Here is a 15,688-nt window from a genome sequence, read left to right as displayed (position 1 = left end):
ACTGCTGTGAAGGTGTCTGTCTGAAGGTGTGCTTGCTGTGGTTCGTTAGGTAGCAGAAATGGGACTTAAGAAATAGTAAAGATCAGGTTCATTTATTCCTAATTTATGTATGGAGCATTGGAGATTATGCTGTGGAAAGCCTATGTAAAATGTAAAGTTTATCTGCAAAGAGCAAATGTTGCAAGTTTAGAGGCTAAATAGAAAAAAATTTACTGTAACTGCAAATCTTGGCATATAACTATGGATCTACTATTGTGCCTGCTATTTGTGGTCTAAAGTCTTGCTGATATGATATGACCTTATTTCAGTGCATCCTCGTGTATTAAATATCTTATTCTTTTGTCTTTAATTCATATAATTTTTTGTAGCCCAGAAGACAGACCTGCTGGAATGAGTGCTTCAGAACTAATTTGTTCAGCACACTTGTGGCCAGTGGTAGCAATGAAGAATCGTTTTTTAGCTGTAGAAATGACTGGTTAGTATATACTAGTGCTTAATTTAAACTGATGGTTACACTATTGTAGATTCTCTGCTTCTGTCTGTAGATGCTGCCATGAAATGTTTTGAACACTGGCTTCGTTTATATTCATTCATGAAGAGCAGTTAAAGGATAAACGCAAATATTTTAAAATTAATATTGTTAAGTGCACCCTCCAAATTTTGCCATGAGTCCAGCATTAAAATACTTAAGTATGCTTTTAATCTCATTGATCAGTGTTAATAAGTTTTATTTTTCACACATTTAAACTCCTTGCGGAATTGAAGACTTGAATAGGAAAGGGTTAGTTCTGCTACTACAGCAGCAGTTAGCAAAACAGTTAACAGTCAATATTCTGTTTTGTATCAGAAACAATCTTTTCTGTTGTTCTCCACTCCAACAGGAACATCTTAAACATACATGAAGCAATTTTACTTGATGAGCCTAATACTTAAGAAGTGTAAAAAAAAAAATCTTGATGGAGAAGATAGAGGAAAAAAAAACAGTCTAAAAGAACATTATTTTGATAATATGGCCTAATCAAAAAATATTGTCTATATGTTTTCAGCAGTCCATAGATTAATAAACTTTTTGCCAACAGTATTCATTTGTCAAGGATACAGTTTCTTGTCTTTCAACTCTCCAGAAGACACATCTCATCTTCTGTTTTCCATTCTGCCCGCCTCATTTATTTAGGACTTCTGTTACGTTTACTAGGACTGCTTTTTCCCTCTAAACAATAACCATACATAGTTTCATCATGACTGTTGATGAAAGTTCTAATATAGTTAAGTCATTAACAAAGCAGTTATTGAAATACAAAATTGTCGTACTATAAAGTTAACCTTTTGTATGAAATTTGTACTTCAGTACAGAATTTACAGAATTCAATGCAGCTGTCAGACAGAAGAGACAAGAACTGGAATTGTCCTGCTCATCTGTGCTTGCTAGAGTTGAAAGGTATGCATTTTGTATTCATAGTGCAAACTATTTTAATATGGTACTTCATGTTTGGAATTTAATTAATTCAAATTGCAGTTTAGATGGAATATTGTTTGATCATAAAACTAAATCATGTTTGCATGTAACTTGCTAATTCTTCGTGTATTTGCTGCATGACATTTTTATGTCAATAGTTTTTTCTGTATATCTCAATGCTTTTTTGATGCTCATGACAACCATAACTCTACTGACTTGTGTATCTTCGTGTCACTTTTCACAGAAATGCAAGTTTAAATATATTTTCTGTTTGGAAGTTAGTGTTCGGTGTGCTTCTTGTCCGATTTCTTAATGATAACGCAAATGTAAAATTATTTTTAATATCAGTGTGTTTGTTTCCCTTCCTTCCTCCCCTTCCTCTCCCTTTCTTGGGTTGGTTCTAACACTTCTTTCTGTAATCGTTTATAAACAAATGCATCTAGAAAGAGTGAAGAGGGGGTTCTAACAAAGGAAATGGAGAATATAAATTTTTTTTTTGATCGGTGGGCAGATGTATTTTAAAATATACCCTAAGGGTATTTTCATTTATATAAAGCAGAAGTGTAAGAATAACTGATTTTAAAATATGACAGTAAGAAATTGATTCTATCTATGATCTTAATTTTGCTACATATCTTGTTACTCTTTGGTGTAAAACAAAGGCTAAAGACAATAGAGCAAGTAAAAGAGATTTTTAGTTATAATTAGAAGTTGCACCTAGAATTTAAGTGTTTTACATGTACTTTTCCATGTGGAAGGTTTCATTCCAGCTCAGTAATAAGTTAAAAATAGAAGATCTCTAACTGAATTCTGGTTTTGACCAAGATTTGTTGAATAAGTATATACTTATTACGTACGTTAAAAAAAAAAAATCCTTTACTAAATTGTGTAGACTTCCCCACTTTCCATCCCCCCTGGAAAAGTCTATTCTACTGCTGGAGGACTAAATCAGCATTTCGAATTTTGTTTCCAGTAGTATAGCCTACTAATTTGGAGTAGACTGTTACAGTTCTGTATTTAGCTTTGATGAAAGCCAAACATATATTACTTTAACAGAGCATGCCTTGTTCAAACTGTTTTACTAGATTAAGCATTAAAATAAGCCTGAAATTATAGAAGAGAAGGAAGGTTTTGTTTTCTGTGTCAGCTTTGCCTTGCTCTCCAGCTGTGGTGAGGTTGGAACTGTCATGGTTGCCTGATGTTCTGGTTTTCTGTGTTGTTTCCAAAATTTGCTACGTGCAGCTAAAACAGCCAATGTTAATCCTTAATCCTTTTATTTTTCCAGAATTCCTTTAACATCTTATGGAGCTGAAGCTGAGACCTTTCTTCTCACTTCTGCTACAGTGCCAGGGACAGTTCTTCCAACAAATATCAGGCCGTTGGAAAACTTTGGTAAACTTTTTTTTTGTAAGTTTTTTTTATAGCTTATGTGGAGTATTGTTAAAATGAGTCTCAGAAATCCAAGTACAGTATATAGTTATAGTTAACAGGAAAAAAACCCCACACCTTTCTGTGCAGTTCAGTACTACTTCAAAACTTATTTCTGAAATCTGGATGTAGAAGATAAACCAGCACTCCAGATGAAGTGTAATTTTGTTTCCAAGTTGAACATTTTCTTTCATGTTACAAAATCGTTTCCTGTTGTTCAATGATAAATCTTATTTTGTGACGTTATTAATTGCTTGACACATTTCAATGGTATATTCTGCAGCGAGAGACAAACTATTTCCTGACAGAGACACGTGGTCAGGAAACAGTGCAGTGTATGGATATCTTCCAGTATGCCTACAAACCCTGTGGGGCTAAAGCTTGCAAAGGTGCTCAAGCTCAGGGTCTGTCAAGAATCTAGCAGAAAACAAAGACTTGGAAGGAATTGCCTTCTTCCAGTTGCTTTAACAGCCTCTCCATATGCAGCAAGAATGTAGTTTCTTTTCCAACAGGCCGCACAAGTTCAAAGAAGTGAAAACAAAGGAGTGCTGTTCTATAAAGCAAGAGAGAATACCTTCTTTGAACTGGGAATTGTACCACTTCAATTTGACTGTTAGGCAAAGAGATAAGAGATTTGGGTTTCTTGGCTTGCTAAAACTGTAAGGAAGTATGTAAACCGCTAGAAAGAAGCAAGCAGTAGAAGATCATGAGAAAGATGTTTCATTTCTTTTCTGCATTCTTGTTGAAGATACTTATTTCACTGATGCATTCCCCAGGGAAAAATTATTAGGTAACTTCCTCTGGCCTCTGTTTTGAGGTGCAATTTAACTGATGCTTAACCATTACTTCTAGTAGTAATAAGTTTATATGTTAGCTCATCTTTCTTGACTTCCCTTCACCTTTCTACTTAGTGAGTCAGGCTTTTGTGTTAATATATGCTAGAAGCATTAGAAAAACCAAAATCGAACCAAGTGTGGTTTTTTTCCTCTCATCAGAAAGGCAAAGAATATTAAAATAAGCTCCAAATTTATTTTTCAACATACGCATTGAGTAATTGCTATTGATGATATCAGCAGCTGATCCACAAATATCGGTAACATCACCAACTCCTAAGGCAGAACATGGAACAAAATCCCTTACACTGTCTTTTGGGAGAGGCAGGAAACTGAGTCTTGACAGCAAAAAAAAAGGAAGGGGTTTTTTTCAAATATGTTTGTTCTCAAATTTATATTTAGAACAAATTTTTCTCATTTGCTATCTTGATTATGTAAGCATTCTACTTCTCTTAAAGGTGTGATTTTGAAATGTAAAATTAGTCAGCTAACAGGACACATCATTAAATTCTTAAGTTATTTTTGTATATTTCCATATGTTCTCACCACACTTAAAGTTCAGATGTTTACTGTAATGTATTATTTATACTGTGGACAAAGTGGAAGGCAGTCATCAAGATTGAGTCTTAAAATATTGTAGTATGTTGACACAGAAGTTTTAAGTCCTCTTCAAGTTTGACTTGATGACTTCTTATTTCACTGGTAAGAACCATGCAGGAAGTAAGACATAGTCTTTGAGTTTCGTAGTGAAAATAGGAAATGATGGATGTGGAGATGTACCTTGAGGATTTTGGTCACATTCTGTTAAGTGGGTGTTCCTTCCCCATTCAGTGTTTGTATAGTGACTGAGGAAAAGACAAGACATGCAGAAAAAAAGGTAAGAACAAAAACAAGGAGGAAACCTAACCTGAACACCGTTAGAGATGCATGGCAGATACACATAAAGGAGAAAGGAGCAAGGCCTTCTCTTACAGGAAGAGGGACAAAACAGGGGATGCTGGGACTTTCTACACAGGTAGAGGATAGGAGAAAAATGAAGAAAATACTGAAAATGCACACATAAAAGTAAAGCAAACTGGTTCTTGTGATCCTTATTAAATTTTGCCTGAAAGATGGTCACAAACTTTTTAAATCTATTTTATTTTTACACAAACCCCTACATCTCTTTGTCACACTTAAAGCATGCAGTTTTTCTTCAAAATAGCAGTTGACAGTTGCTTCCAGGATTGTGCAAGGAGACATACAAATATCAGTGATTGTAATGTAACTGTACTGTCTGAATCTTCCCTGTAGATGCTGCAGGTTTTTAGATTCTGTTAGGTTAAATAGTCTTTTTACTAATTTGACCTGAAAATGTGTTGTGGATCTACAAATATCGTTATGGTTTAAGTTGGTGTTACACAGTTCTTTTGTGATAAAAATGTTTTTAAATAATGATTCAGTGAACTGAAATGCCTCATATTTGATCCAAGTCCAAAGGTGGTGTAGCTTTTCTGTTACAATTTTAGAAGTAGTAAGGAATGCTAAAAAGAGGCTTGTGTTTCATAAGTAGACTTGGTGCCACAAAGTAACTTGCCTATCTGTCTTAAAACTGGTGAATAGGTTTGCACTGTCTGAAATTAGGTTGGAGAAAGGTGTGCTGTAATCACCTCTAATTAACTGCTTCCTATGTGATCATCCACTGATGGCCACTTAAAATTTCACTTTCTGTAGTACTGAGACTTTACTTCCAATAGGCCAGGCAATGTTTCATTGTAAATGCCATTACTGACCATGTAGCTGTGCTGATACTGCTTTTATAACGTGTGTTTAGATGTCTGACATGTCAGTTTGTTAACTTGAGTCTGTTCTTTAAAGGAAAATGTCTGCAGTGAAAATAAATGCTGTGGCAGCATTTCGTACTAGATCTTAAATTGTATTATTTTAGGTTATCTGTTAAGTGGGTCATTTTGTGCTCTTAACTGTGCTTGGATAAATGGTTATTAACAAACTTTAATGTAATCTGCTCTTATTAGAATCTTTAAGCAAAGGATGTGCTGTTGCCTGTACCCAAGAAGGTGAAGAAAAAAAGCAAGCTTCTGGCTCCTCTGGCACTAGAGGAAGTAAAAGGAAATTGGCTAACACTACTCCTAGAAGAAGATCTGCACGAAACAGCAAAAATGAGACACTGGGTCAATCTCGGACCTTGCCTTGTTCAAGCAGTTCTGCATGCGGTGCATCTGATGGCAGTAACTCATCTCTGAATAAATCTCCTTCAGAATCAGAGAAGGCTCCTCCAAAAAGAAAGTCAAAAAAGATTGTTAAACAACAGACACCTGTAGTTAAAAAGAATCTGAGAAGTTCTGCACGTTCTACAAAAGCATCCAGTGATTCAGTGGAAGATGATGACGTTGCTGAGTCTGAAGCAGTTCTAATGTTAGATAAAGAGCAGCAGTCAGATAGTGAAAGCAATAACACAAACCTTCCCCAGAAAAATAATGCAGAAGTAGAATCTGCTAATGGATTGGAAAGCTGTAGTGAACATGCAGAAATTGAGGAAACTACAGGAGAATGTGACAAGGATGAAGATACTTCAGGCAACACAGATGCATGTTTTTCTGAGCAGGAGCTTCCAGTACTATCTTCAGGGACCGAAAGTCAGGAACTTGAAGCAAAAGGTGTTACTGAAAAAGATGTAGATCGTAAGGATTATGATGTCTGTGAAAACACTCTGGAACAAATGGAAACAGTTGCTAGTCCCAGAGGTGATGTGTGCGACCATGCAGCTTCTGAAAAATTAGATCTGACATTGTGTAGTCTTCAAAATGAATTCATGGAGAAAGAAGAAACTTCGACAAAAATAGATGAACCTGTAGCTAGTCCAGAAAATGAATTATTGGAATATACAGAGCCTTTGGGAAAACATGAGCCATTAGAGAGCACCGGGAGCAAATTGCCAGAGATTCCAGAAACCATAGAAATAGACAATTCTGAAGCTGAAGAAAAAACAGTAGTAGACTGTGAAAGTACAAACAGTCAAAATTTTAAAACTTTTCAAGATGAAGAACCAGATACGATAATACACAGTGTTTCTATGGTCAGTACATCAGAACAGTCCTTAAAAGAGAACGCCATACCAGAAAGTGGAACTTCAGAGTCACCGCAGGCAGATGCTGAACATAAACATTTTGGTGAAGATAACAATGAAATGATACCAATGGATTGTGACTCATTTTGCAGTGACCAGAATGAACCTCAGATTGAGCCGTTACCACCAGTTGAAAGTATAGAGCAAGGAGGAGTGAACTCCTTACAGTGTGACATGGGAAACTGTACATCAGTTTCAGGACTTCCTGATGAAAAAGAGGAAACTGTTCCTCAAGAAAGAGAGTGCCAGTCAGAACTCAGAAGAGATAAAAAGACTCGAACTAGAAGATCTAGATTTCACTCTCCATCAACAACTTGGTCTCCTTCTAGGAGAGAGGGCAGGAAATCTCAGTCACCGTCTCCTAAGAGGGAGATAACCAGAGACAGGACGTCACGATCACCCAAAAAAGAAACTGTGAGGGAGAGGAGGAGATCCTTATCTCGTTCTCCAAAGAGAGAGGTATTCAAAGATGAGAAAAAAACACCATCTCGATCTCCCAAAAGGGAAACTGCCAGGGAAAGCAGGAGATCTTCTCGGTCAAGAACTAGGGGTTCATCTCCAAGGCAAAAATCTAGATCTCAAAGCGGTGACAGAGATAGTCAAAGAAGAGACCGTGACAGAGGGAGAAGAAACAGGAGGTGGTCTAGATCACGGTCACGATCCAGGTCAAGATCACGATCTAGGACAAGAAGTAAAGGTTCTTCATTCTCTAGAAATGAGAGGGACAGTCATTCACCTCGATGGAAAGAGAGATGGGCAAATGACAGCTGGGGGAGTCCCAGGGGAAATGATCGATACAGAAGAAGTGATGAAGACAAACAGAATGAAAGTCTTAAAAAAGAGGACAATACAGAGAAGAACAATGATGAGCAGTATTCTTCAGACAAGTGGAGGAATGATTGTCCAGACTGGGTGATGGAAAGGATAAACTCTGTTCCTGAAGTCAGGAACAGAGAGAGAGAGAAACCACATTGGGAAGACAGCAGGCATGATAATTCAGGACATTCTTGGAATAAAAACTTTGGTTCAGGTTGGATTCCAAATCGAGGGAGAGGTCATCGTGGTCGAGGTGGCCGTGGAAGAGGTGGTTTCATGTATGGAGACCAGAGTGAAAATCACTGGCAAAGTAGAAAACCTCTCTCAGGGAACTCAAATGGTTCTGGGAACGAAACTTCAAGGTTCCCAGAACATCAGCCATACAAGCGTAAGAATGAACAAGATTATTCTTTTGATACGCCTGCTGACAGGTCTGGGTGGACATCTGCATCCAGCTGGGCTGTAAGAAAGACTTTACCTGCTGATGTGCAGAATTATTATTCAAGAAGGGGACGCAATTCATCAAGCCCGCAGACTGGATGGGGAATGAGACAAGAGGAAACAGCTGAACAAGGTATTCCTAGGTTTTTAGTTTTCTCTTCTGGAGAAGAGAAGGCTCCAGGGACACCTTATAGCAGCCCTCCAGTATTTAAAGGGGGACTATGAAAAGGCTGGAGGGGGACTTTTTACAAGGGCATGTAGTGATAGGACCAAGGGGTAATGGCTTTAAATTGGAAGGGGGAAGATTTAAATTAGACATTAGGAAGAAACTCTTCACGATGAGGGTGGTGAGGCACCAGGGTGCCCATGCAAGTTGTAAATGCCCCATCCCTGGAGGTATTTGAGGCCAGATTGGGTGGGGCTTTGAGCAGCCTGGTCTAGTGGGAGGTGTCCCTGCCCATGGCAGAGGCATTGAAATGAGATGATCTTTAAGCTCCCTTCCAACCCAAACTATTCCAAATGATTCTGCAATTGAATCTATGAATCTATGCATCTGAAGAATTCTACTCAAGTTCACTGTAGAGAAAGTCATTCCTCTTCATGGTTACACATACTACCTGCACATCTTTTAAAAGGCTAATTTTCTTCAAGGAGACTTGTGTTTTCCTTTGCAGACCCACACAGTAGATTCTAGACATGACAAATCACTCTTCAAATGCTTAAAAAGATCTAGGGAGATACATAAATGCCAAACTGGTACTTTTACTGTACTTCAGCATTAAAACTCCCCCAAAGCCTCAGTAGAAGTCTGGTATTTTTTACTGGTTTATATTTAAGAGGTAACTGCCCTGATGAAAATAAACTTTGGTAGAAAGTGAGTTAACTGTGGGCAAGATTGTAGATGACTTCTTGGAAGTTCAGAATCAGATTAATGCTCTGAGGCATTAATCTTTTGAGGCAGATGTAAATTGTGTTTTAAAATTATGAAATCCAGTTCTGAAAGTAACCATGCTTGAACTTTCCCACTTTCTCCTTGTTTTGTTTCTTACTATTTTCATCCTTTACACCAGTAGTTTTCTCCTTCTTTTCAGAAACAACTGCATCAGTGGCTTCTTAGTTTTGAGACAACTTTGTCAGCCTTCAATGTGCGGCTGGCAAAATTTGTCAGACCTTTAATTGAAAATGTGGTGTGATTTGCAGATTTTGTTGTGCATAGTTCAGGAACAATCACACTGTTGCATTCACTTTTGGAACCTGTATTCAGCTGAGAGTAGCACAACGGTCTCTCAAAAAAGATTAGCTAAGTTTGGCATCATGACATGTTCCTGGGTGACACAGTCCTGGACGACCTGTTTTTGCTGCCCCTGCTTGAGCAGGGAAGTTGGACTAAGGAATCTCAAATACGTTCCTTCTGACCTCAGTGATTCTGTTATCCTGGGATATTTAAAAAAGGTGATTTGGGGTGAAATGTAAGGGATTAAATCCCAGTCCCGTGAATTAGCCAACAACATTCCTCAAGGAAGGGATTCTGAAGGAAGGACATCTGAATTATAACTACTCAGCTGTTTCTTGGAACCAGTCTCCTGACTTTCGGAAGGTTTGCTGCTTATATCTTTTAACTTTTTGGCTTCTGTTGAAGATGGAATGAGATACTAAAGTAATTTTTTTTAAATAAATGCCATCCGAAGAGGTTATTTTTACTTGTAGCCTATACCTGTTGTACATTATAGGGGTTTTGAGCAACACTTTCCAAATGTTAACATCTTTGAAATTGGTTGAGGGTAATTTATTGTTCCGGGGGGGGGGGGGGGGGGGGGAAGGCAGAGTATTTCTGTAGGTCCCAGAAATGTACAGTGAGCATGTGTGAATCAGGCAAAGGGATGCAAAGAATTGCATTTGTGATATGGTACAACTAACCTTCTGCAATTGCAGAAGCTGGATAGGTTACAGTGTCTTCCTGCTCTTTTGTGAAGAGTTACTGTTCCATTATGATGAAACAATTTATTACTTGTCCTCTAGGAACAAGTAGAGGAAAATGGAAATTCAAAACGCAGGCTTCCATAGTAACCTGAACTTTTTAAACTCAAACTAGCATTTGGCCCCATGACATGGCTGGTGAGGAGAGCTGTCTAATAATGTCATGCAATATCTTTAAAATATTCGGATTATGGAAAGCTTTTGATACTCCATACTTCATTAAGAGTTTCGATACCTGGCTTCTCCTCTACAAAGTAGGGATTTTCTACTTCACATACTGTCTGTTTTTCCTTTTGATAGATCCAAACCTCAAAGACCAAGGCAACCAGCAAAGTGATGGTTCTCAGTTACCAATAAATATGATGCAGCAACAAATGAATGTAATGCCACAAGTGAATGCACAGCACCAACCAATGAATATGTTTCCATATCCGGTGGGCGTCCATCCTCCCATGATGAATATGCAACAAAATCCTTTCAACATCCACCCGCCAATGCCCATGCATCTCCCTACCGGAGTGCCTCTTATACAGGTAGCTGCTCCCACAAACTTGTCTCAGGGATTACCTCCGCCTCCACCTCCACCCCCACCATCTCAACAAGTCAACTACATTGCTACACAGCAAGATCCAAAACAGTTGCAGGTATGCTTTATCAGAAGCCATGGCAAGAGCACTATTGAAGTCATATCAGGGTTTCTATTCTTGAACCATAGTTTGGATAAATCTGTATTTGCAGTTTCTTTCTCTTGCCTGTCTTCTTCCACCCCACATCAAATTTTAAGTGGAAGTATCCATGAGGATATGGGCTGTTTGGGGGGCTTAGAGCTTTTAAATAATAAGACACAACACCATAACTTGGATTTTGTGGAAACAGTGTTCCAGCTGGTCATGGAACACTGAAAAATTTCATCAATCCACTACCTTTTTCTTGTAAGTGCCCTGTTTCCAAAACTAAGTTTTCCCCTCCAAAACCTAATCTTAAAGCTTTAGGAAATGCCTGCATCCCCTTTCAGCAGCCTGTAGGAAGTGACCCCAACCTCTGTTGTGATTCTCATCCCCCTGGGGTGCATCAGCAGAGGAGAGTTATCAAGTACCGCATGGCACCCACTTGTTCCACACTTCCATCTCCCACCTGTCATTCTCAGTGGCTTCCCTACACACACATTTTTTATTCTGCTTAAACTTTTAAGCCTTTTTGTTAATAATTTCCAAGCTTTCTTTGGTATGTTTTACTTTCCCGTTCATGCCTAATTCTGCTGGTTTTGCATGCCTTGTTTCAGACCTAACTCCTCCTTCATTTCTCCAGTTTCAAAAAGACTCTGCTATGCTTGGGGCAGGTCAAATAACCTTTTTGTCCCTTCAAGTTATCTTAAAGCAGCCTTTGTGTATGTGAGCTCCTCCTGTAGCCAGCTGTTTATATTAAGAGCTTTTATGTGAAGGAAAGGAATAGGAACAACTTCCAGGAGAACGCATGGCTCTGCAAGGAGATATAATGCTGCATCTGTGATGTATAAAGGACTCTTGAGGGTTTGACTGAGGTTTGTGCTTTTCTTTTCTTGCAGGCTTCTTACTCTAACCTAAAATACTTTCCCCTTCATTCCAGGTTGCAAAAGTGTCCCAGAGTAATGGTTTTTAATCCTTTGTGTTCATGCATCTTCTCTAAAGATTTGAAGTGAACTAATAAAGGGCTTACATTCTTTTCACTTTTAGCTGCTGTTAACCATTCACATTCATTAATTTAGAACAAAAGGAGTTAAGTGCTAAGGGAAATACTGAGTAGGATTACAGGCCATATGAAATACTGTAATACTCTGCAGGGTAAAACAGTAAGGTGGTATTGGAACTAAAACGCCAGTAGGTTGCCTGCTGATTTGATTAATGCCTGCTCTCTCTAAAGTATTTTAACAATTGGAAATTCAGTAGGTTTAACCTCTAATACAAACCTCTGAAGTATAGTATCTAGTGCAGCAATAAATATGTTCCAATGAAGACTGAGTATCGCTCCAAAACGCAGTTATTTGTTTATAAAGCCTGTGTTAAATCTGTTGTTCTTACCTGCTTTTGTGGAATGGAATATGTGAACCTGAATGCTCTTGGGTGCTGCTGCTTTTTCTTTGAGCTTTCACTGGGAAAGTCCTTGGTAGCATAATAGAAATTACTGGATGCTGCAGGGCTCCACCTGTTCTTCCTGTTAAAAGGAAGACAGTGAGAGTGCACTGATGAGCATCAGCGTACTGGTTAATAACAGCTCAGTATTTGTGTTCACTCCAAGGAGCTCAAATTCCTCTTTCATTATTTCCCATCTGGATAAATGCAGGTGTGGAAAAAGTAACGGTGACTACCTGCAAAAATGTAGCATTCAGGGTAGCCTGCTAGAAACATGCTGGGAGGAAGCATTCTTGGCTTTTGCTAGAAATTACCTTTGTCTGAGGTCGGAGACCCACTTAATTTCCCAGTTCCAAAGTATCAACAGAGCCTGTGGTCTGTTGGTGGTGTGTGGAGATGCACAAAAACCAGCTTTACCTGAAGAACTGCCCCTGGTGCTTCAGCCTGCATTTCATCTCTAGCCCCAGGTAGACTTATAGGTGTGTTTACATTTGAAATTCATTTGCAAGTTCAAGGTGATAACAAACATGAAAGTAAATGTTTGCAAAGCAGCATCATTGTGATGCAGGAATGACAGTGTGGTTTAAGGTAATTTTTTGTATGTGTGTTTAAGTGATGATTTAAAAAAAAAAAAAGTTACTCCAATGTACAAACCAGGGCTTTCTGCGCACTCCTGTGACAAGTAGAGAGGTTCTGCAGCCCTGAACTTGCTTCTCTTGTGCTAACACACTCTGCGCCTGTTTGCAGGATACATGGCTTGCTTTGCCACTGGGACCAGACCAAGATTCTAGCAACCACACCGGAGGATGCCTTACTTTTCAAGCTTTATCTTTTTTCTCTTTGAATAGATCTGAAATGATGTGTGTACCTTCCACAGTAACAGACAGTGTGGAAATCAGCTAATGAACCAAAGCACGTAGTGTTGATGCGTTTTGTATAGCTTCTGAGAGTTTAGAAAGGCGTGTTTTCATGCTGAAGGATAATGTATTAACTGCTGATAACTTTTTGAAACAGAGTATTCCAAATGCTGCTCATGTAAGTAATAACATGAGTGCTCCAGCCTTGCCTGCTCCAACAGCAGTCCTGGGAAATGCGGGGACAGTTCAGGGACCAAGTTCGGGTAATGCAACGTCATCAAGTCACATCAAGAGCTCTAACGCTGCTGTAAAATTGGGAGAAAACAAAGCAAGTGTAACAGTGGAAGCCAGTGCAGATAGCTCGAAGAAAGACCAGGCAAGTTCAAAATTCAGAGTATATTTGTGTACCATCTTATATATTTATATATTAAATACTTATGAACGTTTTTATTTATTATATATATAAATTGTGAAACACTAAAAACCAGCAAGCTATGACAATACCTCTTCTGTGTAATGTGCTTGGTACCTTCATGCATGTGATGACTTTTGTGGCAACTGTAGGACATAAACTAGCAAGCTGATGCTTTAATGTAGCCTTCGTGAAAGCAGCATCATTATGAATATTACTTTAATTGCTGTGGGACAACATTCTGTTCTTACTAAACACAGCTCTCCTGAAAGCTGATGTGTGAGCAAGGACAGCATGGTTTTGTAGTCTTTTGTAAAACTTTACAGGAAAAGTTTTAATTTGTGATTGATACGGATAATGTGCAGGCAGTGAAAAAATAACACTTGTTTTTTTCATCAGAAATTGTTAATTCAAGAAAAAGCAGCACAAGAGGTGAAACTAGCTATTAAACCTTTCTACCAAAATAAAGACATCACTAAGGAAGAATATAAAGAAATTGTGCGGAAAGCTGTAGATAAAGTAAGTTGATCTCGTAATCTGGAATGCATGTGTTTCCATTGAAGTAGTGTTTGGGGTGGATTTCTTAATCTTGTGGGAACAACTGGTAGTTGCTGGGAAGGGGAACAGGAAAAGCAAAAATATCTTTGTCTTCATCTGTGGGAGCTTTCTTAGCTCCTCAGAACACAACTCTTTCATTCTATGAGAGACTTGAATGGGAATTCAGAGGTATATGAGAGGCAATTGGGAAGTATTAAGAGTTTCTGAAGTTGTTCTGCTTGAGATGGAGAAACCTGGGGTGCTTGGAAGATATATAATGTGGACCAGTGGCAGATCAACAAATAATTTAAACATTGGTTTTTCTTTAAAACTGTTGCAGGTTTGTCATAGCAAAAGTGGAGAAGTTAATTCTGCAAAGGTGGCAAATCTCGTGAAAGCGTATGTAGACAAATACAAACATACGCGGAAGAAAAATCCTGAAGAGGCAGTCTCCTGTGAAAGGAAATAGAACATATTTTCAGTTTTTAATTTTTTTCCTTCCGCAAAGTGCAATTTCAACACGAACCGTTAACTGAAAATTGTACATGAACAGGGATTTGAATCTGGTTTTGATAAAATTATTTTTCAATGTAGTATATAATGTTTTGTTCTAAAGAAATATAGATCTACAGGGCAACTTCTTTATCCCTTTTTTAAAACAGATGTCTAAAGAAAAAAATAAGGGTGTAAAGAAGAATCATTAGGAATGTACGATTGTGTGGATATTTAGGTGTACAGCATTTTGACTTGAATAACAGTGCATTAAATTAGAAGCTCCTATCTGAGTACTTTGGTTTTGGAACAGGTATGTACAGTACATGTAATCGGTCAGATAAAAGTTTTTCTTTTGATTTCTCCCTAATTATAGCAAAGATAAAATAATGTATTGTCTTGACAAATATTTCTAGTGTTAACTGGACAGGCTGAATGCAGGGGTCACGATGTGTATATAAAAAAAGCACATGGTGTTGTCTGAACAGGGCAACTGTTTAGATTTTAAAAAGAAAAATCTTGAACAGTAAAATGCAGCGCCCAAAAGCACGGGTGCTGCATATCTGTTGTAACACCAAATAAAAATTATGCTGCTTGGTTTTGTTTGTGACGTTTTTCAATTTGTTTCGAGGTAGTGGGATGAACTTGAATAGCTTTTATGTGCTGAAAGCCTCAGTCACCACAAACTGAAAACCTCAGTTCCTGTCTAACCCTGCTGTGAGCTAGTAGGGAGTTAGTGTGCCAGAGCTGGATGTCCAGAACCACGAGCTGGTTTCTTCTTCAAATAAAATCAGGAATGCTGGAATTTATTATTAGGCTCCCACCTGATCAGAGACCACCAGTTGTGCCAATCTAGCTGTAATACTTCTCTTTGTTGACTAGGGACTGCAGGGTGGATCACCAGACAGGTATCATTGACCTAAAGTCACATGCAACAGCTTTTCTGCTTCCCCAAGCACTTCTCTGTGGTTATGTAGTGAGATGTGGGGTCGTTGAATGTGCTAGGGAAGAGTAAAACACTCCAGAGGTAAAACTGGAGGTTACTAAGGTAGCAGCAGGAAGGGCTGGTGAATCACTGAGGTTGCTGCTGCATGCTCCTTAGGGAAAACAGCTTGTGATCCCTTTGGATTTGAGTGGAGAAGGAGCCTTACTTTGAGATAGAAATATTTTTTCTCATCAGTGCTATTAAAATTTCAGCTTTTCC

At 38.4% G+C, this 15,688-nt stretch overlaps 1 protein-coding gene across 2 annotated transcripts in view; it reads left to right on the top strand.

The window, feature by feature from the left end:
- SCAF11 (SR-related CTD associated factor 11) overlaps positions 1-15,082 on the top strand; it is a 46,393-nt gene extending 31,311 nt beyond the window's left edge. Inside the window, exons 8-15 of one of the 2 annotated variants that reach the window (XM_069852091.1) lie at positions 369-475; positions 1,349-1,438; positions 2,742-2,848; positions 5,733-8,234; positions 10,379-10,611; positions 13,201-13,419; positions 13,855-13,974; positions 14,333-15,082. In XM_069852091.1, coding sequence (XP_069708192.1) covers positions 369-475; positions 1,349-1,438; positions 2,742-2,848; positions 5,733-8,234; positions 10,379-10,611; positions 13,201-13,419; positions 13,855-13,974; positions 14,333-14,461 — 3,507 coding nt within the window. In that variant the 3' untranslated portion in view covers positions 14,462-15,082. Of the gene's footprint in view, positions 1-368; positions 476-1,348; positions 1,439-2,741; positions 2,849-5,732; positions 8,235-10,378; positions 10,723-13,200; positions 13,420-13,854; positions 13,975-14,332 lie in introns of both variants that reach the window. The other variant, XM_069852082.1, reaches the window with a different exon arrangement.
- Positions 15,083-15,688: the final 606 nt, after the last annotated feature.

The sequence above is a fragment of the Phaenicophaeus curvirostris genome, chromosome 1 (assembly GCF_032191515.1).
Source record: "Phaenicophaeus curvirostris isolate KB17595 chromosome 1, BPBGC_Pcur_1.0, whole genome shotgun sequence".
NCBI lineage: Eukaryota > Metazoa > Chordata > Aves > Cuculiformes > Cuculidae > Phaenicophaeus > Phaenicophaeus curvirostris.
This window is presented reverse-complemented; position numbering and strand designations above follow the sequence as displayed.